This window comes from Prionailurus bengalensis, chromosome B1, assembly GCF_016509475.1.
Source record: "Prionailurus bengalensis isolate Pbe53 chromosome B1, Fcat_Pben_1.1_paternal_pri, whole genome shotgun sequence".
Taxonomy (NCBI): Eukaryota; Metazoa; Chordata; class Mammalia; order Carnivora; family Felidae; genus Prionailurus; species Prionailurus bengalensis.
Window position 1 is genome coordinate 59,094,192 of NC_057344.1, and position 25,574 is coordinate 59,119,765.

General features: G+C 36.3%; 1 protein-coding gene across 4 annotated transcripts in view; it reads left to right on the top strand.

Moving 5' to 3' along the window:
• The window catches only part of NEK1 (NIMA related kinase 1), a 242,131-nt gene that overhangs the window by 95,839 nt on the left and 120,718 nt on the right, over nucleotides 1-25,574 (top strand). For all 4 annotated transcript variants that reach the window (XM_043565808.1, XM_043565817.1, XM_043565825.1 and 1 more), the window contains exon 18: nucleotides 13,579-13,681. In XM_043565808.1, the coding sequence (XP_043421743.1) occupies nucleotides 13,579-13,681 (103 nt within the window). The remainder of the gene's footprint in view (nucleotides 1-13,578; nucleotides 13,682-25,574) is intronic.

Consider the following 25,574-nt stretch of genomic DNA (forward strand, 5'->3'; position numbering starts at 1 on the left):
TGTCTGTAAGATTCCAGTGTCTGAATTACCATAATTTATCCATCATTTGTAATTTTTCACTTTTTTGGAATATTTTTTGCCAAACTTTATGTTTCTCATTTCTGTATAATAGAATCTTAGAAGGGCAGTTGGTGGGTTAAAGGAGTTGGTCAGTTATGTTCTTGGTAAAGATCCTAGAAATAAACATTAATATATTTATCAAATTTATTTAACTAAATGCATTTATTAACTAAATATTATTAAATTTCTGGCTGGAAAAACTACCAATTTATGTTCATTCTAACAGTATATGATAGTGCCCCTTCCAGTACCAGTAGCTTTTTAAGAGCTGAAGTGTTTTTTTGTTTTGTTTTTTAATGTTTATTTATTTATTTTAGAGAGAGGAAGAAAGAAAGAGGATCACCAGTGAGCCAGTGGGGGAGGGGCAGAGAGCGAGAGGGAGAGAGAGAATCCCAAGCAGGTTCTGTGCTGGCAGCACAGAGCCCGACACAGGGCTCGAACTCAAGAACTGTGAGATTATGACCTGAGCCGAAACCAAGAGTCGGATGCTTAACCAACTGAGCCACCCAGGTGCCCTAAGAAGTTTTCTTTTTTAAATGTTTACTTTTGGGGCGCCTGGGTGGCTCAGTCGGTTGGGCGTCCGACGTCGGCTCTGGTCATGATCTTGCGGTCAGTGGGTTCGAGCCCCCGCATCGGGCTCTGTGCTGACAGCTCAGAGCCTGGAGCCTGTTTCGGATTCTGTGTCTCCCTCTTTCTCTGACCCTCCCCTGTTCATGCTCTCTGTCTGTCTCAAAAATAAATAAATGTTAAAAAAAAAATTAAAAAAAAATAAATGTTTTTTTTTGAGAGAGAGAGAGCACAAAGAGAGGAGGGACAGAGAGAGGGACAGAGGATCAGAAGCACGCTCTGTGCTGACAGCAGAGAGCCCGACGCTGGGCTCAAACTCACAAATTGTGAGATCATGACCTGAGACGAAGTCAGACGCTCAACTGACTTAGCCACTCAGGCACGCTAAGAAGTTTTTAAAATATATAAAATTAAAGTAGTAGAGGAGTTGAAGTTTTCACTGTATTCTATACTGGTTACACAAAAGGGTATTGACACACTAGATACCTATAAAAATAGTGATTTGTAAGGATAACGGTAATAAAAATAGGAGCTAATATTTAATTGGACACTTCCTTCCAGGACCACTTTCAAGTAATTTACATATATAGTGAATTCTTATTACTTATGGATTGCGTGTTTGTGAATTTGACTACTTGCTAAAATTTATACATAACCCCACAATCAATACTCCCAGTGCTTTCATGGTCATTCATGGACACGCACAGAGCAGCAAAAAATTTGAGGCACCCAATGCACGTATTCCAAGCTGAGGTTGAAAAGGCAATGTTCTGCTTTCTTGTTTCAGCACTCATACACAAATGTGTTTTTTGTGTTGTATTCACATTTTTTTTTTACACTTGTGTGCATATTCTTGGTGATTTCACTGTTTAAAATGGCCCTCAAACACAGTGTTGAAGTGTTGTCTGGTGTTCCTACGTGCAGAAAGGTTATGATGTGCCTTGTGGAGGAATTATTTGTGTCAAATGAGCTTTGCTCCAATGTGAGTTATGGTGTTATTGGCTGAGAATTCAGGCTGTATACATTGAATAAAGTATCTTTAAATAGAAACACACATAAAACAATGTTATATATCAATCCATTGTCAAAGATGTTGTAATAAGAGGCTAGCAGGAACATAACCCTGTATTTCTCCTAGGGGATAATGATTCAGTATTCTCTAATTCAATACTCATGGTGACTTTTTAGAACATAACTACTATGAATAATGGCAAGTGCCTATGGTATTTACTTATTTATTTATCACCAATGCTATGGAGCAGGTATTATTATTCTCCCTATTTTACAGATGGAGAAATGGAGGCACTGCATAAACAAATAATATGTTGGAGGCCACATAACTGTTTATTAGTAAAACTAGCATTTGAAAGTGGACAGTTTGTTTTCAGAGTTCACTCATTTAACTGCTGTGCCATGTTGACTTTAGTGAGGATTATTTATTAGGAAAATTAAAGGAGCTGGGAGAATCCAGCCACCATTAAAGAAAATATACTTAAAGGAGGAAGCTTGGAAGAATTGGATGGCTTTTCACGTAGAAGAAGAATCAGACTTATTTATATATTTCCACAGTGTAGAATTACTATGACTAGGAGAAGTAGACAAACAGATTTTAGCTAATTATGAGGGCTGTTCAATGGGTGGACCATCATGTGATTTAGTGAATGTCCTCAAGCTGAAACTATTAAACTAGAGCTTTGAATGGCCATGTGCCAGGTATATCCAGGTGGGACTAGAGGAATGGTTTATTCAGCAAGAAGTTAGACTAGTTAATACTTAAGGTCTCCTCCAATTTAAATATTATGATTCTTTTGCCTTGTACTTTTTAGTGGTCATTGGCATTAAAGAACATTGTCAAAGCATCTGGTTTTATTAAAATTTGTATGTCGTTGTTCCTGGTCAGTTCTTTTCCCTAATTCAAACTGAATCAGCAAACTGAAATTTATACACAACTAACTCTTTCACATTCTCTTTTTCTTATATTTTGCAATGCCCACATTTGCCTGCTCCTTTATGACTTCACTTATCTTTCCTCTTCCCTTCTTATCAGCAACTCTGGCCAGTCTGACTTTGCTTCTATCTGTGTCTTATGTCTTAACATACCTCTTCAATTAGATTTTTTAAAAAAGACTTTCTTATTTTAGAGCAATTTTAGGTTCACAGCAAAACTGAGGGAGAAGGTACAGAGATTTCCTATATATTATCCCTGTCCCTCCATATACATAGCCTTCCCCTTTATCACCATCCCCCACCAGAGTGGTACATTTGTTGCAAAGGATGAACTTCCATTCAATTAACTTTTTATTTTTTATTTATTTATTTTTAAAAATTTTTTTTCAACGTTTTTATTTATTTGTGGGACAGAGAGAGACAGAGCATGAACGGGGGAGGGGCAGAGAGAGAGGGAGACACAGAATCGGAAACAGGCTCCAGGCTCTGAGCCATCAGCCCAGAGCCTGACGCGGGGCTCGAACCCACGGACCGCGAGATCGTGACCTGGCTGAAGTCGGACGCTTAACCGACTGTGCCACCCAGGCGCCCCTCAATTAACTTTTTAATATTAGAGCTTCAGCCATGTAAGACCATTTTATAAAACTGTTGAGCGCCTCTTAACATTTGTGTTTTATAGATGCTTTTACTTTTCCAAGTCTTTTTCTCTGTATTGTATCTTTTAATTTGAGTAAAGCTCACACCGATTCCGTTCCATCAGATAGACGTTATGCCACGGAACAGAGGAGGAAACTTAATGAATAAACCCCATATATCCTTTTCCTATCTCATTAACTCTGTGCCGTCCTAGCTCTTCTACCTGAAACCACACTGACTCATTTTTTATTTCTCTGATTATTTCTTCTACCTAGATTGTTACATGTTTTTGTGTTATTATTGCCTCTTAAAATAATCACTCATAATCATCCTTCAAAAATTTTAAATACCTCTTACCTGTAAAAGATTTGAGCTGTGGATGTGAAGTAACCTTGACACTTATTCATGCCTTTGTATGAATAAGAAAAAGATGTAAAAGAATGTATAAGAAAAGGAAACGAAAAAACTTACTCCTTTTTTCCCTCCCCTCTTTTCAAGATGGAAAAAATGAGTTTGTCTTAGAATAATTGCTTCCTTTTAACCCATTTTAATGTCTCTGCATTTTCCCAGATTCCTAGTTTATTACTATATAATTGTGGTTTATACAGTATTTATATTATCATTGCTATGCTGTGAATCTAGAATACTGTTTTACTTATTTTAGGCGGTATAATTTTGGAACTCAAAAGATAGAGTGTTTAATTTGTCTAAAACAGTAAGTGTCTCTGAATTCTTAATAATGTTTAATGAAGAAAATCACTATTAAATAAATTGACTATTTCTGACTTATCTCCATGAGTCTAGCACAAATAGTTTGTGTCCATAGTTTAGTATAGTTTTATTATTTTAGAGAAGAATATGAATATGAGTATGGTTTTTCTTTTTCTTTTGGCATTCACAGAAATGCATGTGAAAAATTAAGACACTTTGTAGGTTTTTAAGCATTATGAGGGGCTATAGAATGAATTAAACTAATTTTTGTCTTTTGTTATTCTTTTAATAAGGTTTATTGCTCTGATTTGTATATATCGAATCAACCTCGCATTTCTGGAATTCTGTTTTATACAGCTTTACATCTTCAAAGATCGACATAATATTGGCAAATAGTTGACAATAAGTATTTGTTTAATAAATGAGAGGGAAAAAGAAATAATGTTAAGCAAAAATTACTGCACGTTGTAAGTTTGTGATGGAAGCAATGATAACGTAAACCTGCTTATTTAAGCCAGCTCAGGAAAAGATTATTCGAGAAGCAAAACCTATAAATGATATAAATAAATACAACAGATAGTACTTTATATATGTACTATGAAAATCTGTAAATCAAAACTGTTATACATAGGATCAGGTTTTAGTAAAATAATTCTAAGTATTAATATATGTCATTTGCAGGTTTAGACTGACACACATTGAACATGGTATCTTAGGATGGGAAATCAAACATGTTTTACTTCTACAAAGGTTTGAGATGTGGTCAGGATACATAGCAGTGAGATCAGCAATTTTACTTAATTGCAAGTGGTTGTGTAAGCGTCCAGGACTCCCCAAAAGAGCCTGGAAGACATACAGTTTCATATCACACATCCGAGTATCATATTCTCTTAAAGTTTATCCTCCCTTGTTGGACCCAGCCTTGTATAATGGGCCTATAGCCAACTAGAATCAAGCCTTGCCTGGACATATATATGTAGGAGATATGTTGCATCCAGACTAGATAATAATCTTATACAGTGTATAATATGACGGCTAGAGTATAGCACATGTGTACTACAGAGGCATATACAAATTTCTCATTCATTATTCTTTTTTTTTAGTATTTTTTATTTTTATTTTTTAATTTACATCCAAATTAGCATACACTGCAATAATGATTTCAGGAGTAGATTCCAGTGATTGATCCCCTATGTATAGGGGATCAGTGCTCATTCCAGCAAGTGTCTTTCTTAATGCCCCTTATCCATTTAGCTCATTCCCCCTCCCAAAACCCCTCCAGGAACCCTCTGTTTGTTCTCTATATTTAAGAGTCTTTTATGTTTTGTCCCCTCCCTGTTTTTATATTATTTTTTGCTTCCCTTCCCTTATGTTCATCTGTTTTGTATCTTAAGTTCCTTATATGAGTGAAGTCATATGATATTTGTGTTTCTCTGATAAATTTTGCTTAGCATAATACCCTCCAGTTCTATCCACATAGTTGCAAATGGCAAGATTTCATTCTTTTTGATTGCTGAGTAATACTCCATTGTATATATACACCACATCTTCTTTTTATCCATTCATCCGTCAATGGACATTTGGACTCTTTCCATACTTTGGCTATTGTTGATAGCACTACTATAAATATTAGGGTGCATGTGTCCCATTGAAACAGCATACCTGTATCCCTTGGATAAATACCTTGTAGTGCAGTTGCTGGGTCATAGGATAGTTCTATTTTTAATTTTTTGAGGAACCTCCATACTGTTTTCCAGAGTGGCTACACCTGTTTGCATTCCCATCGGCAGTGCAAAAGAGATCCTCTTTCTTTGCATCCTCGCCAACATCTGTCATTGCCTGAGTTGTTAATGTTGGCCAATCTGACAGGTGTGAGGTGGTATTTCATGGTGGTTTTGATTTATACTTCCTTGATGATGAGTGACGTTGAAAATGTTTTCATTTGTCTATTAGCCACCTGGATGTCTTCTTTGGAGAAGTGTCTATTCATGTCTCTTGCCCATTTCTTCACTGGATCATTTGTTTTTTGGATGTTGAGTTTGATAAGTTCCTTATAGATTTTGGATACCAACCTTTTATGTGATATGTCATTTGCAAATATCTTCTCCCATTCCATTGGTTGCCTTTTAGTTTTGCTGATTGTTTCCTTCACTGTGCAGAAGGTTTTTATTTTGATGAGGTCCTGATAGTTCATTTTTGCTTTTGTTTCCCTTGCCTCTACAGACATGTCAAGTGTTACTGTGGCTGAGGTCAGAGACGTTTTTGCCTGCTTTCTTTTCTAGGATATTGGTGACTTTCTGTCTTACATTTAGGTCTTTCATCCATTTTGAGTTTATTTTTGTGTATGGTGTAAGAAAGTGGTCCAAGTTCATTCTTCTGCATGTTGCTGTCTAGTTTTCCCAGCACCATTTGCTGAAGAGACTGTCTTTATTCCATTGGGTACTCTTTCCTGCTTTGTCAAAGATTAGTTGGCCATAAGTTTGTGGGTCTGTTTCTGGGTTCCCTATTCTGTTCCACTGATCTGAGTGTTTGTTTTTTGCCAGCACCATACTGTCTTGATGATTAAACCTTAGTAATACATCTTGAAGTCCGAGTCTATGATGTCTCCAGCTTTGGTTGTCTTTTTCAGTATTGCTTTGGCTATTTGGGGTCTTTTCTGGGTCCATACAAATTTTAGCGTTGTTTGTTCTGCTCTGTGAAGAATGCTAGTGTTATTTTGATAGGGATTGCATTGAATTAATAGATTCCTTTGGGTAGTATTGGCATTTTAACAATGTTTGTTCTTCCAATCCAGGAGCATGGAATATTTTTCCATTTTTTTCTGTGTTCTTTAAATTCTTTCATAAGCTTTTGATAGATTTTTCCCCTCTTTGGTTATGTTTATTCCTAGGTATTTTATGGGTTTTGGTGCAATCGTAAATGGGATTGATTCCTTGATTTCTATTTCTGTTGTTTCATTATTGGTATATAGGAATGCAACTGATTTCTGTGAATTGATTTTATATCCTGCGACTTTGCTGAATTCATGGATCAGTTCTAGCAGTTTTTTGGTAGAATCTTTTGGGTTTTCCATATAGACTATCATGTCCTCTGCAAGGTGTGAAAGTTTGACTTCTTCCTGGCCGATCTGGGTGCCTTTAATTCCTTTGTGTTGTCTGACTGCTGAGGCTAAGACTTCCAATACTATGTTGAATAACAGTGGTGAGAGTGGACATCCCTGTCGTGTTCCTGACTGTAGGGGGTAAGCTCTTAGTTTTTCTCCATTGAGGATGATATTAGTGTTGGGTCTTTCATATATGGCTTTTATGATCTTGAGGTATGATCCTTGTATCCCTATTTTCTTGAGGGTTTTTATCAAGAAAGGATGCTGTATTTTGTCAAATGCTGTCTCTTTATCTGTTGAGAGGATCATGTGGTTCTTGTCGTTTCTTTTATTGATACGACGTGAGACATTGATTGTTTTGCAGATATTGAGCCAGTCCTGCATCCCAGGTATAAATCCCACTTGGTCATGGTAAATAATTTTTTTAATGTATTGTTGGATCGGTTGACTAGTATCTTGTTGAGGATTTTTTGCATCCGTGTTCATCAGGGAAATTTGTCCGTAGTTTTCCTTTTTAGTGGGGTGGGGTCTTCGTCTTGTTTTGGAATAAAGGTAATGCTGGCTTCATGGAAAGAGTTTGGAAGTTTTCCTTCCATTTCTATTTTTTGGAACAGCTTCAAGAGAATAGGTGTTAACTCTTCCTTAAATGTTTGGTAGAATTCCCCTGGAAAGCCATCTGACCTTGGACTCTTGTTTTTTGGGAGATTTTTGATTACTAATTCTGTTTCTTTACTGGTTATGGGTCTGTTCAGATGTTCTGTTTCACTAGTGTATATGTTTCTAGGAATTTGTCCATTTCTTCCAGATTGCCTATTTTATTGGCATATAATTGCTTATTATTATAAGCAATTTTTATTGCCAATTTTATTATTTGTATTTCTGCTGTGTTGGTTGTGATCTCTCCTGTTTCTTTTTAATTAATTTTTTTTTTCAACATTTATTTATTTTTGGGACAGAGAGAGACAGAGCATGAACGGGGGAGGGGCAGAGAGAGAGGGAGACACAGAATCGGAAACAGGCTCCAGGCTCTGAGCCATCAGCCCAGAGCCTGACGCGGGGCTCGAACTCACGGGGCGAGATCGTGACCTGGCTGAAGTCGGATGCTTAACCGACTGCGCCACCCAGGCGCCCCTATGATCTCTCCTGTTTCATTCTTGATTTTATGTATTTGGGTCCTTTCCTTTTTCTTTTTGATAAAACTGGTGAGGGGTTTATCAATTTTGTTAATTCTTTCAAAGAAACAGCTCCTGGTTTCATTGATCTGTTTTACTGGGGGTTTTTTGGGGGGGGGGAGGTTCAGTAGCATTGATTTCTTATCTAATATTTATTATTTCCTGTCTTCTGCTGGTTTTGTAATTTATTTTTTCTTTTTTCCATCTCTGTAAGGTGGAAGGTTGGGTTGTGTATCTGAGACCTTTCGTCCTTCTTTAGTAAGGCCTGGATTGCTATATTCTTCCCTCTTATGACTCCTTTGCTGCATCCCAGAGGTTTTGGGTTGCAGTCTTATCATTTTCATTGGCTTCCTTGTACTTTTTAATTTCCTTTTTAACTTCTTGGTTAGCCCATTCATTCTTGAATAGGATGTTCTTTAGTCTCCATGTATTTGTTATTTTTCCAAAAATTTTTTATGGTGGATTTTGAGTTTCATGGTGTTGTGGTCTGAAAATATGCACGGTATGATCTTGATCTTTTTTTACTTATTGAGGGCTGATTTTTGTCCCAGTATATGATCTATTCTGGAGAATGTTCCATGTGCACTCGAGAAGAATGTGTATTCTGCTGCTTTAGGATGAAATGTTCTGAATATATCTGTTAAGTCCATCTGGTCCAGTGTATCATTCAAAGCTATTGTTTCCTTGTTGATTTTCTGTTTAGATGATCTGTCCATTGTTGTAAGTGGGGTGTTGACGTCCCCTACTATTATGGTGTTATCAATGAGTTTCTTTATGTTTGTGATTAAATGATTTATATATTTGGGTGCTCTCATGTTTGGAGCATAACTGTTTATAATTATTAGATCTTCTTGGTGAATAGACCCCTTAATTATGATATACGGCCCTTCTTCATCTCTTGTTATAGTGTTTATTTTAAAATCTATATTGTCTGATATAAGTTGGCTACTCCGGCTTTCTCTTGACGTCCATTAACATGATGGATGGTTCTCCATCCCCTTACTTTTAATCTGAAGGTGTCTTTAAGTTTAAAATGGGTCTCTTGTAAACAGCATTTAGATGGATCTTGTTTTCTTATCCATTTCTATTACTCTGTGTCTTTTGATTGGAGTGGTTAGTCCATTGATGTTTTGAGTGAGTATTGAAAAATATAAATTTATTGCCATTATATTGCCTGTAGAGTTGGAGTTTCTGTTGTTGTTCTCTGGTCCTTTCTCGTCTTTGTCGCTTTTGGTCTATTTTTTTTGTTTTTTAATCTTTTCTTCCCTCAGAGAGTCCCCCTTAAAATTTCTTACAGGGCTGGTTTAGTGGTCATGAACTCCTTTAGTTTTTGTTTGTCTGGGAAACTTTTTATCTCTCCTATTTTTAATGACAGTCTTGCTGGATAAAGAATTCTTGGTTGCATATTTTTCCAATTCAGCACACTGAATATATCCTGCCACTCCTTTCTGGCCTGCCAAGTTTCTATGGATAGGTCTGCTGCAAACCTGATCTGTCTTCCCTTGTAGGTTAAGGACTTTTTTTTTCCCTTGCTGCTTTCATGAATCTTTCCTTGCCTGAGTATTTGGTGAATTTGACTATGATACGCCTTGTTGATGGTTGGTTTTTGTTGAATCTATTGGGAATCCTCTGTGCTTCTTGGATTTTGATGTCTGTGTCTTTTCCCAGGTTAGGAAAATTTTCTGCTCTGATTTGCTCACACAGGTTTGAGACCCCTATGATTCTGATGTTAATTCCTTTTTAGTGAGTCACTAAGTTATCTAATTCTTATATCCTGCTCTTTTGCCTTAGTCTCCCTCTTTTTTTCTGCTTCATTATTCTCCATAAGTTTGTCCTTTATATTGCTGATTTGCTGCACTGCTTCATCCGTTATTGCCGCCACTGCATACATTTGAGAACAGCTCAGTTATAGCATTTTTGCTTTCATCCCGACTAGCTTTTACTTCTTTTACCTCCACAGAAAGGGATTCTAATCTATTTTCAACCCCAGCTAGTATTCTTACGATTGTGATTCTAAATTCTTGTTCAGATTCTAAATTCTAAATTCTATCTTGCTTGTGTCTGTGTTGACTAAGTACCTGGCTGTTATTTCTTCCTGTTCTTTCTTTTGGGGTGAATTCCTTTGTTTTGTCATTTTGAAGGAAGAAAAGGAATTAATAAAGTAAAAAAAATAAAAATTAAAAAATTAAAAACAACACACAAAAAATCAAATAAAGGATGCCAGATCCTGGGTGTGTTTTGGTCTGGTTGTTGAAAGAAGCTTGATAGAATAGAGAAAAAAGGGAATGAAAAGAAAAAAAAGGAGAAAAAAGGAAAACATTAGAAAATTTGAGAAAATGAATACAGTAAAATAGAATAAAAGGAGATGATGACAATAAAATAGTTTTAAAAATTTACAAAAAAGTGAAAAATACAGCAGAAAATATTTAAAGAACAATCTTTTTACGTTAAAATGGAAAAAAGAATTAATTTTTTTTCTGTCTTTATTCAAGAATAAAGAAAGAAAAAGGAAACAAAAATTGAATAGGTGGACCGGTGAACAGAATGAGATACGATTGAAATTACATACAGTTTCCCCTAGGAGTCAAACTGTGAAGCACTTTACAGTCCATAAACTAAGCAGGTAGAGAGACTTATGGTGTTCTTCAAGACTTGTGGTTGGCCCAGTTCGGGGTGTGGGGAGGCTTAGTTTAATGGCTCCATTCTCCACTAGATGGCACTGCTTAGCTTACTGGGGTGGATTGTTGTGGCGCATGTAGGTGTGTATGTTCATGCGTGGGAGGAGTGAAAATGGTGTCACCCAGGTACCCAGTGTCTAGTTTCAGAAGTCTGTGCTGCCCTCAACCAGCACCCCTCCTTTGTCTCTGGCTTCTGTCCACTCCCCATTTCTACACTGTCCGTGACCAAACCATCAAGCTGCCAGGTGGCACCTCCCTCCTGAGTTTTATCTCAGATGGGGCTGTGTTTACCAACACTTTACTTCTGAGGGACTGTGGCCTTGACCTACTCAGACCCTCTGGGGGTGGGTCTTGCCCAGCAATGGCCAGATGCCAGCTGCACCAAGGAACATTCATGCAACCGTGCTACTGCCAATATTCAGAGACTGAAGCCGGGCACTAGCCTGCTCCAGTAAAAGTTCCTGTGATCATGTGGCAGCAGCATTTCAGGGATTATGGCAAATCACAACACATCTGGTGCCAGGCTTCAACCCAACGTCCTTGTTCCAAAATCAGTGAATGTGGCTGATCTCTGGGGTCTGTTGGGACTCTTTCCTGTCGGATGTGCACACAGCATCTACCAAATGTTGTTTCATCAGGGGAACCACCTCTCCCTGTGTTACCTGAGGACCCCTGGGACTTCTCTCTTTGCTCCTGGGGATTCACCCTTCCTACGAGAGCACTGCCAGGTATCGAGCTGTGGTGTTTTAGACTCTGTGCTCCCCTGTTTAGAGAGTGTTAATGGAATTTAAACCCTCTCCTCTCTCCTTTCTCCTTTCTCCCTGTTTTGTTCAGTCCCTTGCAGCTGTTTCCACTCTTCCTCTTTCTCTCCAACTGCTTTTGTTGGGGGGATGCTTTTCCCATACTCTTCCCCCCGTCTCTGTCCTTTCTCCACAAGCAAAGACAGCTCCCTTCCCTCCACAGCTTCTCTCTCCCCCAGTTCACCTCTCCATGCTGCATACCTGCTGAGTTCTGTGGTTCAAGTTGTGCAGCTTGTTGTGTTAATCCTCAATCAGTTTTCTAGGTGTGCAGGATAGTTTAGTGTTGGTCTGGCTGCATTTCAGGGAAGAGAGATGCAAAAAAAGCCTTCCATTTTGTTCCACCATCTTGGCCCCCTTCTCTCATTCATTATTCTTAATCTACTCAATCTACCAGGAGTTATGTAAAGTACATTTCTGAATTTGATGATGTGACACTAGATTAAGAGTTAGCTACCTACACATACCTGATAGTCATAATAAAAGGCTCTTAACCAGCTATGGAGATTATCTAATCCTATAAAATTCCAGTGATGGGAATCAGAAAGTGTTTAAACCTATTGGAAGACAGAAACTGCATTATTTCCTGTATTTTTCAGAGCATAACTTAGTTATGGTCTTGAAGAAAGGCTGTAGGAAGTTTGTGTGCCTTAGTAGCCAAAATTTGAGTAGAGGCACAGCCAGTCCACTTGCTCATCTTTCTGACTCACCTCCAAAATTAACTGCAATTGATACTATGCTATGTGTTCTCTGATTATTGGAGCTGGGTTTTATTCATTTTTCTATTTCTCAAAATATACAACAGGCATAATATGTAAAAGGCACTGTATATATTAGGTACAGAATAACAGGCACAACGTATATTAGATGTTCAATAAATGGTTGTTACTTGTAGTTTTTATTTGTAGCCTAAGCTTAACACGTTTACATTCTTTAATAATTGTCAGAGAAAGATACAGTAATATAACGTATCCATTTTACTTTTTAATATTCAAGGAATTCAGACATTGCTTTTTGTCTTTGAAAGCTCACACAAACTTTTTATTCCTTTCATTTTTGAAATTGCTGCTATGCTGCTTTAATTTTACTTCAATATTGTTGAAAGAAGGTTTTTAGGTATATTTGATACAGAATTCTGAAAAAAGCTTAACTACTGGAAAATATTGAGATTCTTCTATAATGAAGTATAATCTAAAATAATTTTATATGTAGAATAAATAAATATAAGAGAAACCTTGGCAAGATTTGGAGTAGTAGAATAGATTTCACTTTTATTTAAAATAGTAAAGAACGGGGCACCTGGGTGGCTTTATTCAGTTGGCTGCTCCTGGTTTCTGCTCAGGTCATGATTTCACAGTTTTGTGAGTTCGAGTCCCAGATTGGACTCTGTGTTGGCAGCACGGAGCCTCTTTGGGATTCTCTCTTCCCTGCCTCTCTGCCCCTCCCCAACTTGCACTCTCTCTCAAATGATCTTAAAAAACAATTTTAAAATAAGTAGTAAAGAAAGGGGCACCTGGGTTGCTCCGTTGGTTTAGTATCCCACTCTTGATTTCCGCTCAGGTCATGATCTTACAGTTGTGAGATGGAGCCCCGTGTCAGGCTCTGTGTGGGCATGGAGTCTACTTAAGATTCTCTTTGCCTCTCTCTCTGCCCCTTACTTAATTCACAGTCACGCGTGCATGTATTCTCTCTCTCAAAAACAAAACAAATAAAAGAATAGTAAAGAACGTGATTTAGGTAGTGAATACTAATATATATGTAGCTATTTCTTCATTAAGAAGGTTTTATTTCACATCAGTCTTCATATTCTGCAACAAAGAAAACATTTTGAATAAGTCTAATTTTTAACTTTTTGAAGTATTTAATGTTCAGAATTTCTGATTTTGCTATTTGTCCGAATTACTTAGGCAAAAAGGGCAACTAGCTGTGGAAAGAGCTAAACAAGTGGAAGAGTTCCTACAGCGAAAACGGGAAGCACGGCAAAATAAAGCTCGAGCTGAAGGGCATATGGTATGATTTTTCTTTTTTTTTGAGATTTTGAGCATATTAATATTCAGAGTGAAGTTCTGGAACAAGGTAGGTATAAATGAATTATATTTCTTTACAAACATTTAAACATTTACTGAATAAAAAGTTGTGACATATCTTAACTTCTCTTCTGCCTTATCCTTTATACCAAGGTGAAATTCTGTTGATGGTTTGCTTAATTAGGAGTAAGTTTACAGCTCTATCTTTGCTTTAAAAAGGGTAGAAGTAGACATAGCAACCCAGATATTTATATTAAAACAAATGAGTTTTTACATTGCTGCCTTTGTTTTTTCATACATGCTTTTGGTTTTAAATACTTTTAGGTAGCAAAGAATTGTAGAAGAAAAATGGGAAACCTTTAGATAAATATAACTACATATCTTTTCAAAAGCACATTAGAAGCAAAAGTATATTAAAACCTCCAATTATTCCAGCTAACTAAATTAAGTCACATATCCAAGAAGATATTAATGGTTTTTAGATAATCATTTTAGTACATAAAACTTAATAGTTTTGACTTGTAGAGGTATACAAATGCCTTTTGACCTTTTGTCCACAGAATAACTGATGATTGTTTCTATCAGCTCACCACACCATGAGGCATCCTGCTAACCTAGGAAATAAGTCAGTGATATGGTAGTATATTTTGATTAGATTTATAACTTAGAGTAGATCCTAACTGGTATTGATGTGAGTTAATTAATGTAGTTATTTCAAATTTTAGCAGTTTTTTTCTTTGCAATGTCATTGAAAGATACTTAGATGTTTTAATGGTTACCCTTTATATTTTTAACACATGAGTTTGTTTTTTGATTTTGGAATTAATTTGTGCTTGTATCCCTCCTGTAGATAGTAGAAGAGAACCTCCTGTGTTTTTTCTTACCCCATATCTCCAAAGTTAATAGCATCTGGAATTATAGTTACAGATTTTAATTTGAAATATTTTAAAACAATTATTAGACTTATCAAGATTTATGTACTTCTTTCCTCATCACTGTTCCTTATATTCTATTCTGCTCTCACTTTGTTTGTCTTTATGGTGGAGAATATTCTCTGGTAATTCTCTTGGACAGAAACTTCCCAAGATTTGTTGGGAAATGCCTTTATTTTGTCCTTTTGCTTGAATAATTTGTAGTGGTGGTTATTTGGTGAATTTGATTACCATTTGTATGTCTGAAAAAAATATTTTGCCTTCATTTTTGAGAAATATTTTTGGTGAGTATAATATAGGTTGAAAATTTTTTCTTTCAGTACTTTAAAGATGATTCTCCAGTTATCTTCTGGCATGTCTGTTTCTGACAAGAAGTTTGCTGTCATTCTTATCTTTTTCCTGTATATGTAATGTATCTTTTTTCTCCACTGACTTTTAACATTTTATCACTGGAAGCAATTTTTTTTAATGTTTATTTTTTTATTTTTGAGAGACACAGCATGAGTGGGGAAAGGGCAGAAGGAGAGGGACAGAGGATCTGAAGTGGGCTCTGTGCTCAGAGCAGAGAGCCCAATGCGGGACTCGAACTCAGTGAACTACAAGATCATGACCTGAGCTAAAGTAGGACCCTTAACCGACTGAGCCACCCAGGCATCCCCACTAGAAGCACTTTGATTACAATATAGTTTGGTGTAGTTTTCTTCATGTTTATTTTGTTGGGATTCTTTGAGCTTCTTGGATCTGCAAATTTATAATTTTCATCAAATTTGGAAAAATTTTATGTATTATTTATTCAAAACTTTTTTTCTGTTCCCTCTCTTTGATTCCAGGATTCTCATTACCCATCCACTAGACTGTGTGATGTTCTCTCCACATCCCTCTGTTCATTTTTTTTCACTCTTTTTTCTACTTTTCATTTTTGATAGTTTTTATTTCTATACCTTCAGCCTTCAGGTTCATTAATATTTTCTTCTGCTTTGTCTAATCTATTAATCCCACCTAGACATTGTATTTTTTCATCTCAGAAATTTTTTTCATCTTGTATTTTTTAATTTACAGTTTATTTGGGTCATTTCTATACTTTCTGCGTCTCTCCCTATAGTATTTATGCTTTTCTCTACATTCTTAAATTTGAACATAGTTAGAGGTGCCTGGGTGACTCAGTTGGTTGAGCGTCCGAGTTTGGCTCAAGTCATGATCTCGAGGTTCATGAGTTCATGAACCTGTTCACGACAGTTCACGAGTTCACGACAGCTTGGAGCCTGGAGCCTGCTTTGGATTCTGCATCTCCCTCTCTCTCTGTTCCTTCCCCTCTTGTGCTCTCTCTCTCAAAATAAACATTAAAAATAAAAATTTGAACATAGTTATAATAGATGTTTTAATGACCTTTTGTAATAATTCTGTTATTTTTGTCATTTTTGATTGATTTTTATCCTCATTGGAATCTTCTTTTCCTGCTTTTTCATACACCCGGTAATTTGTGATTAGATGCCCAGCATTGTGTATTTTATCTTGGATTTCTTTGTATTTAAATATGTTGGGGCTTTATTCTAGGATGCAGTTAAGCTACTTAGAAATGATTTGAGTCTTTCAAGGCTTGCTTTTAAAATCTGCTAGGCAGGTCCAGAACAGCCTTAAGTCTAGAACTAATTTGGCCCCATTTCTTCAAATACTGCTTCTTCTCCTTTTTCTCTTTAAGAGAACTCATATTAGATGGTTAGCTTGGAACTTTCCTCAAAGGTCCCTTTTTCTGTGTTTCTTTTTTATCCTTTTTATCCCTTTCTCTCTTATTATTGTGTTTTAGAAGTATTCCTAGGCTTAAATTTCAGCTCACTAACATATTCTTTTGTTTTGTCTACTCTGCTGTTCAGCCCATCTAATGAATTTCTTTTCATTTAGAAACTTATATTTTCATGTCCATGAATTCTAATTTGTTTTCCCCTAAATCTCGTTAATTATATTCTCATTTTTCTGATAATACTATAGTCATTGATTAGTCTTTTTTTTTTTTTTTTTTTTTTTTAGTGTGCTATTGGCCTTCTTACCTTGGTTTCTTCTGTTTTTAACCTCTCTATTTCAGTGTCAGCATTCATCAGATGTTTGGTGTTCACAACACTGTGTTCATATTTGGGAGTATCTTTTATTGCTCCTTACCTTTGAGTGGCCCCCTGGTGAGATGGGAGAGTTGCTACTGTCTTCTGTGTAGTTTTCAGTGAGAGTAGAGAATGGATGGGACATATTGATATTCTGCAGACAAATACCTTGGCAGTTTATTTTCTGGGCTCAGGAGACTCTCATTCTTCTTCATTATAACCAGCCACCCAGAGGATTGGCCTGACCTTTACCTCTAAGCCCTCTCTGATCACTCCTATCTGAAGGTAACTAACTGTGCTTTCTGGCTTTTGGAGATGAATAATACGATGGAAGTAATACTCTTACTGTAACCACTGTCTTTTCCTAGACCTTTTCATATTCTTAGCTTCCAGAAAGTCTTAGGGCATTCTTCATGTTGCTCACACCTTCTGTGGTAGTATTCTTTCTGACATGCTTTTGCTAATGAAGTTTCTCACTTAAAACTGATTTTCTGGACTTTTCTTTATCTCTGGATTCCTTCTGTTCTTGGGACTACTAAGAGTTTTGCTGGTTTTTGAGCACTGATGTCTATTCACTTAAAACAACAACTTTATTGTAGGATTTTGCAAGAAGGGAAGCTATAGAGTCATTTTGCCATCTTGCAATCAGAATTTAGTATTTTTGTTTTAATTTTTAAAAAACTTAAAAAAAACTTAGAGATCAGCAGTGCATTTTGACAGGGATTTTTATATGATCTTTCAAGATTCACTTTGTTACTCTATATAGAATTTCTTCATTCCCTTGATGGCTAAATGTATACATAAAACTTTACCTTAGAAGGATGCAGATAAGAGTAAAAAATGTTTTTTTTTTTTTAGTTGGGTGTGTGCATTATATATTAAGTTTTTTTTCTATCTGCTAATTTAACAACAAGGCAGTTTGTTAAACACTTTGGAGGTAGTAGGTTAATTAAGTAAACGTTGCTTAATTAAAGCTTCATCAGACATAGTTTGTCTCTAGAGTAATTTATAATCTTAATATTGAATAAGAATACATACACTAGTAATGTGAGGCAGTGAGTAGAAGTGAGAGCTGAAATTAACTGTGGGGAGTCTTCATAGATGTTAAGTTTGAAATTGGAACTTTTTTATGATGAGATAGAGATACTATTTAAAATTGGTCTCTCTCTGTTAGTTTTCTGCTGCTGTGTAAGAAATTATCATAAACTTAGTGGCTTAAAGCAACACAGATTTATTACAGTTTCTGTGGGTAAAAAATCTGGCATGTTTTAACTGGATCCTCTGCTTATGGTCTCGTAAAGCTAAAATCATGGTGTCAGCCAGCTGTGTCCTCATCTGAGGCTCAAGTAGGGTAAGACATTCTTCACTGCTTAGAGTGTTGGTAGAATTCACTTTCTTGCTGCTATAGTACTGAAATCTTCATTGTTTGACTAGCTTTTGAGAAGGGATCAATAATTCTAAGAGACCACTGTCAGGTCTTTGCCATGTGGCCCCCTTCATCTCAGCAACAGATGACTTCTTGTGCATCAAACCCCTCTCATGTTTCAAATTCCTGACTGCCACTTCTGCAGCCAGCTTGAGAAAATTCTGATTTTATTTTTTTTTTAACGTTTATTTATTTATTTATTTATTTATTTTTTGGGACAGAGAGAGACAGAGCATGAACGGGGGAGGGGCAGAGAGAGAGGGAGACACAGAATCGGAAACAGGCTCCAGGCTCCGAGCCATCAGCCCAGAGCCCGACGCGGGGCTCGAACTCCCGGACCGCGAGATCGTGACCTGGCTGAAGTCGGACGCTTAACTGACTGCGCCACCCAGGCGCCCCGAGAAAATTCTGATTTTAAAGAGCTCATGTGATATCACCTCACACCTGTCAAGAAAAATGCCTAGTACCAAAAAGATATGAAATAGCAAGTGTTGGTGAGGATGTGGAGGAAAGGGGCCCCTTGTGCACTGTTGTAATGTGAATTGGTGCAGCCACTGTGGAAAATAGTATGGAAGTTCCTCATAAAATTAAAAATAGAAATACCAGCTGGCTTAGCAATTCCATTTCTAGTTATTTACCCAAAATAAACAAAAAGAATAATTCAAGAAGATATATGCCCCTATGTTCATTGCAGCATTATTTACAATACCCAAGATATTGAAGCAACCTAAGTGTCCATTGATATAGTGTGTACACACACACACACACACACACACACACACACACAAGAATATTACTTAGCCATGAAAAACAATGAATCTTCCCATATGGGACAACATGGGTGAACCTAGAAGATGTTATGCTAAGTGAAATAAGTCAGAGAACGACAATATACTGTATGATTTCACTTATGAAATCTAAAAAACAAAATACATGAACAAACAAAACAAAATAGAAACAGACTCATAAATACAGAAAACAAATTGGTGATTGCCAGAGGGGCAAAGAGTGAGAGAATGGGCAAAATAGGTGAAGGGGATTAAGTGGTATAGACTTCCAGTTATAAAATAAGAAGTGATGGGGATGTAAAGTATAGCATAGGGAATATAGTCAGTTATGTTGTAATAAGTTGTATAGTGACAGATGATAACTAGACTTACTGGGGGATCATTTTGTAATGTACATAAATGCTGAATCACTCTGTATACACCTGAAACTAATATTGTGTGTCAACTATAGTTGAATTTTAAAGAAATAAATAGCTCACGAGTATCTCCTGTCAGTGAATAAATATTTAAACAAACAAATAAATAAATAAATAAATAAATGGCTCATGTGATTTGGTCAGGCTCACTGCATAATGTCATTTATTTATTTATTCATTTATTTATAATGTTTATTCATTTTTGAGAGACAAAGCATGAGTGAGGGACAGGCAGAGAGAGGAGGAGACACAAAATCTGAAGTAGGCTCCTGACTCTGAGCTGTCAGTACAGAGCCCAGTGAAGGGCTCGAACTCACTGACTGTGAGGTCATGACCTGAGCTTAACTGACTGAGCCACCCAGGCGCCCCACTTTAAAAAAAAAAATTTTTTTTAAGGTAATGTCTCTATTTTAATGTCAGTCATCTCATTTAACATAACCCAATCATGGAGATAAAACCCATCCTATATAAAGTCCTGGGGATTATGTAGCATTTGTGAGTCTTTTGGAGCAGCAAGGAATTAATAAGAAACCTTGGAGCTTCTCTCTCTCTCTCTTTCCCTCCCTCCCTCCCTGCCTTCCTTCCTGAAAAATAATAAAAGCTTAATTAAAAAAAAAAAGAAAAACTTTAGAGCTTCTAAAATTCTGCCTACCATACTCTTCTTTGTCTGTTATTTTAGAGATTATATCTTGGGACAGTAGACTAAGCTAGGTGAAGGAAGCTCCTTTTAAATGCTGTCTTTATCAACATGCTTGATAGAACTTTATACTCAGGTCTTCAAATAAAGAACTTTTTAAAACTAGGTTTTATTAAGATATAATTTAAATACAATGAAATTCACCACTTTTGAATGTATATCACAGTGAGTATTGGGAAATGCATATAGTCATATTACTACTGCCACAATCATGGTATAGCACTATTCCAGCATCACTTAAGTTTTATCATCTCACCATAAGAAAAACAAAATTTGTAACTGTGTAAGATGATTCACGTTAACTAAACTTACTGTAATAATTATTTTTCATATGTATGTATGTATATATATCAAGTCATTATGTTGTACACCTTAAATTAGTACAATATTAATTGGCACTTATATCTCAATAAAACTTGGGGGAGGGTTTGCAGTCAGTCTACCAGAAGCTATAGGAAACCACTGATGTACCTCCTGTCACTATACTTTTGTCTTTTTAAAAATTTTATGTAGGGGGCACTTGGCTAGCTCAGTGGCAAGAGTATGTCACTCTCAATCTCAGGGTCAGGAGTTCGAGCTCCACATTGGGTGTAGAGATTACTTAAATAAAAAGTTTTAAAAATAAAACTTGTAGGGGCGCCTGGGTGGCGCAGTCGGTTAAGCGTCCGACTTCAGCCAGGTCACGATCTCGCGGTCCGTGAGTTCGAGCCCCGCGTCGGGCTCTGGGCTGATGGCTCGGAGCCTGGAGCCTGTTTCCGATTCTTTGTCTCCCTCTCTCTCTGCCCCTCCCCCATTCATGCTCTGTCTCTCTCTGTCCCAAAAATAAACGTTGAAAAAAAAATTAAAAAAAATAAATAAAACTTGTATACAAAATTATCAGTTATATATGGTTTTTTTTTGAGGCTGATGTGTATCAGTAGTTTGTTCTTTTTTTATTCCATGTTGAGTCATATTCCATTGTGTGGATGTACCATAATTTGTTTATTTATACCTCAGTTGATGGACATTTGTGTAGTTTCCAAAAGAGATGCCTTTAAACTTGTTGGAATAATGTGCAAATTAAGTTCACAGACTTATATGCATACCTGTGTAATTGACTGGCCTGTCCTTAGGGAGCCCTCCTTTCTGAGTTGACATATCCCTCCTTACTATGTGTTACTTAGCTAGTGACTATTTTACATTCAAGCTTCTGAACGTTGCTGGAGGAAATTAAAGCTACAGTGATTAATGTCAGGTCAATTTTTGGTCTCTGGTTTCAGCCAAGCTGCTGAATCCTGCTAGCAATCCTTTTATATCTTCATGGTCAGCAGCCTCTCCCATTGTCCACAGTGGAAATTTTCCTCTATATTTTTGTCCCTTATCTATCTTTCTATGAGGATAATCATTATTTCATAGAGAAAATTACGCTTAAGAGTCCCACATTTCCTCATATTTTCTGCCTCCAAAGTTATAAATTTATTTGTAATTGTACCAAATCTTTCTTTGTTTTCTTTAGTCTCAGGAAAGGATAGAATTTCCTCTGTTCAAAAGTCGTCTTTCCCGTTCCATCCTGTTTGATAATTTTAATTCTAATAATTATTAATATCTCATTTATTGGGTACTTTATGTTAGGTGTGGTTCTACGTTCTTATATTAACTCTAATCTCACAACAGTGCTCTGGGGTAGATCCTGTTACATTGCCAGTTTATATCCTATTGAGGCATAAAGAAAAATGAACTAGCTCAGGTTTTATAGCTACTAAATGATAGAATAAGTATTTAAATTTCTGTAGTCTGACTTTAGAGCTCACACTTTCATCTGTTTACTTAAGGACCTTCCTTATCTAACCATCAGTTATTTCAGACTCTCTTTTCTGAATGTTCCTTATTTATTGGTAACCCTCCCTAGCCTACAAATATATTTGTGTTCCTCACATTTCTACGTAGTCATCATCCTGTCCTCCTCTTCCTCTTTATAGCCAGGCACTTCAAATTAATGAAGAACCTGTTGTCTCTTACTGCTTACCTACTATTCAATTTTCCATTCAAGTCCACAGCTTATTATGACAAAATCATCTTGAAACTTGACCATTCTGCGATGTTTGATCTCATGACTACTTCGGTATTTGCTCCTTGGCTTCTGTGATACCATATTCTCTTTATTTATCCGTTACTTCTCTGATTACTATTTCTAAATATCTTCTATAGGATTCTTCTCAGTCTTTAAATGCTGATATTCTCTGGGGTTCTCTCCTTGGTTATTTTCTTTCTGTAAATAATATCCTGGGGTGCTCCCACATATTATTTAATCAGGGGCTGATGATTTCAATATCTGTACCAGTTATTCAGACACCTCTCCTAACTTCTCTCTAGCTGCCTCTGGAATCATTTCCTCGGTGTTGCATCAGCATCCTGTTTTTAAGAACTTATTTTATTTTAAAAATTATCTTAGAGTAAGATTAACTTTATTTTTCTTTTCCACTAGTTTGAATTTTAACACATGTATAAATTCATGTAACTACCACCACAGTCAGAACATAGAACAACTCTTTCACCCCAGAAATTCTCGTGTTATTCTTTTTTTTTTTATGTTTATTTATTTTTGAGACAGAGACAGAGCATGAATGGGGGAGGGGCAGGGAGAGAGGGAGACACAGAATCGGAAGCAGGCTCCAGGCTCTGAGCCATCAGCCCAGAGCCTGACGCGGGGCTCGAACTCACGAACTGTGAGATCGTGACCTGAGCTGAAGTCGGACGCTCAACCGACTGAGCCACCCAGGCGCCCCCTTGTGTTATTCTTAATATAGTCTGTACCCCCCATCTTGGCAGCCACTGATCTATTCTCCATTACTATAGTTTTGTCTTTTTAAGAATATCTTATTTTGTATGGATGTGTACACACATATATAACAGCATATAGCCTTTGCAGTTGGCTTCATTTATTTTAATGATATTCATCCAAGTTTTTGCCTATATCTAGCTTTATCTTTTTTGTTGGTAAGTAATATTCCATCATATGGATGTGCTACGTTTGTTTGTCTATTCACCCGTTGAGCATTTGGGTCGTTTCTAGTTTTTGGTAATTATGACTATTTTTGTCATATTTTATTGGTTGGAAGCAAATTACAGATTCTCCCCACGCTCAGAGGGAGGGGATTACACAGGGGTGTCAACCTCATGAAGCAAGGTTTATGGAGGCTACCTTAGAGTCCATGTGCCACATTCTTGTTAATTATTTTTGCTCTGAAGTTTACTTTCTTTGATATTAGTATAACCATTCTAGTTTCTTTTGATTAGCGTTTGCATCGTACATCTAGTTTCATCTTTTTAAACTACCTGTAATGACTGATTTGGTAAGATTTTTGTAGTGAATCTGTAGTTGGTTTGTGAACTTTTTTAAGTCCATTCTAACAATTCCTATTTTTAATCAGTGTGTTTAATGTAATTGAATTATATTATTATGTTTAATGGCATTTAATATAATTATTGATATGTTTAGATTTATGCATGACATTTTTTTTGTAATTTTTAAAAATGTTTTATTGATTTTTGAGACAGAGAGCGCAAGTGGGGAAGGGACAGAGGGAGGGGGACAGAAGATCCAAAGTAGGCTATATGCTGAGAAGAGCAAGCCCAGTGGGGGACTTGAATTCACGAACTGCGAGATCATCACCTGAGCCAAAGTCGGACATTCATCCAACTGAGCCAGCCAGGTGCCCCACACTTTATTAATTTTCTGTTTGTTCTCTCTTTTTGTTTCTCTTTCCAAATTCTTGCCAACTTTAGGTTATTTGAACACTTTTTATTACTTCATTTCAGTTAATCTCTTCTGATTTTGGCTGTATTTTTCATTTATCCTTTCAGTGGTTGCTAAAGGGAATTAAAAGCATACTTTACTTTTCATAATAAACAGCATTTTACTACTACTTGGAATGTAGAGATCCTTCCACCATAAAGGTCCCTTTACGCTTTTGCGTTTTATGCTATAGTTGTCTTATCTGTTATATTTAGGTGCATTTACATCCCTACCAAGCAACGTTATAATATTTGCTTGCAACTTTAAATATATTTCAGAACTCAAGCAGACAGGAATACTTTGTTACATTTACACAAATATTTACTATTTCTTTTGCTTTTCCTTCATTCGTAATGTTCCAGCTTTTCTTAAGTCATTTGTCTCTAGAAATTCCTTTAGCAGTTCTTTTAGATCAGGCCTGTTAGCTATAAATCCTCATTTTTATTTCATCTTTATTTGGAAGCAATATTTTCACTGGATGTAGTATTTTGGGTTACATTTCATTTTTTTATCATTTAAAAAAATGTCACCTGTCTTCTTTTGGTCCTCCATAGTTTTTAATGAGAAATCCTCACCTACTCAAATTATTTTCCTCCTGTAAGTAATGTCTTATTTTTCTCTTGATGCTTCAAAATTTTGTGGTTTTTTGTTTGTTTGTTTTTTGTTTTTGTTTTGTTTTGTTTTTGCTTGTCTTTAGTTTTAGCAGTGTAGTTAAGTTGTCTCTGGCATGGATTTCTTTAGGTTTATTCTGTTGTTAGTTTGCTTGGTTTCTTGGAATTGTAGATTCATGCCTTATGCCATTTTGGAGCCATTATTTCTTCAGATATTTTTTTTAGTACTGAATCTCTTCTCTGGTTCTCTGATCACATGAATGTTAGATCTTTGTTCTAGTTCCATGGGTTTGTGAAGCTCTGTTCAATTTTTGCCAGTTTCTTTCCTTTTTTTTTTTTTTTTTTCTTTTTAGAGAGTGGGGAGCAGAGGGAGAAGGAGAGAGCGAATCCCAAGCAGGCTCTTTGCTCAGCAGAGCGCCCTATATGGGGCTTGATATCATGACTGTGAGATCATGACTTCAGCTGAAATCAAGACTTGGGCCTCAACCAGCTGAGCTACCCAGGGGCCCCTCCAGTTTCTTTTCTTTTATTTAGATTGGATAATTTCTATTCCCTTTTCAGGTTTTCTTACTCTTGCCCCTTTCATCATCATTATGCTTATTTGATCCATCTACTGAATGTTTTATTTTGGTGATTGTATGTTTCATTTCTTGTGTTTCCATTTGATTTTCTTTGTAACTTTTTTTTAATGTTTATTTTTGAGAGAGCAAGAGAGAGAGAGAGAGAGAGAGAGAGAGAGAGAGAAAATGAGCGGGGAAGGAGCAGAGAAAGAGGGAAACAAGGATCCGAAGTGGGCTCTGTGACAGCAGCAAGCCCGATGTGGGACTTGAACCCATGAACTGTAAGATCATGACCTGAACCAAAGTCAGATGCTCAACCGACTGAGCCACCCAGGCATCCCTGGTTTCCTTTATTTCTTTATATCATTTTATTCTTCGCTAACACTTCCTATTTTAATCTTTTTTCACCACTGTTCATGATTACTTTTCAAGCACTTTTATAATAGTGTCTTTAAAGTTTTTGTCAGATAATTATATTAATATTATAATATAATTTTATTATGTAACATAGTAGTGATATAATTATAATAATAATTAATGTTTAATGTCATTTAAATAATATGTTAATTGCATATTCC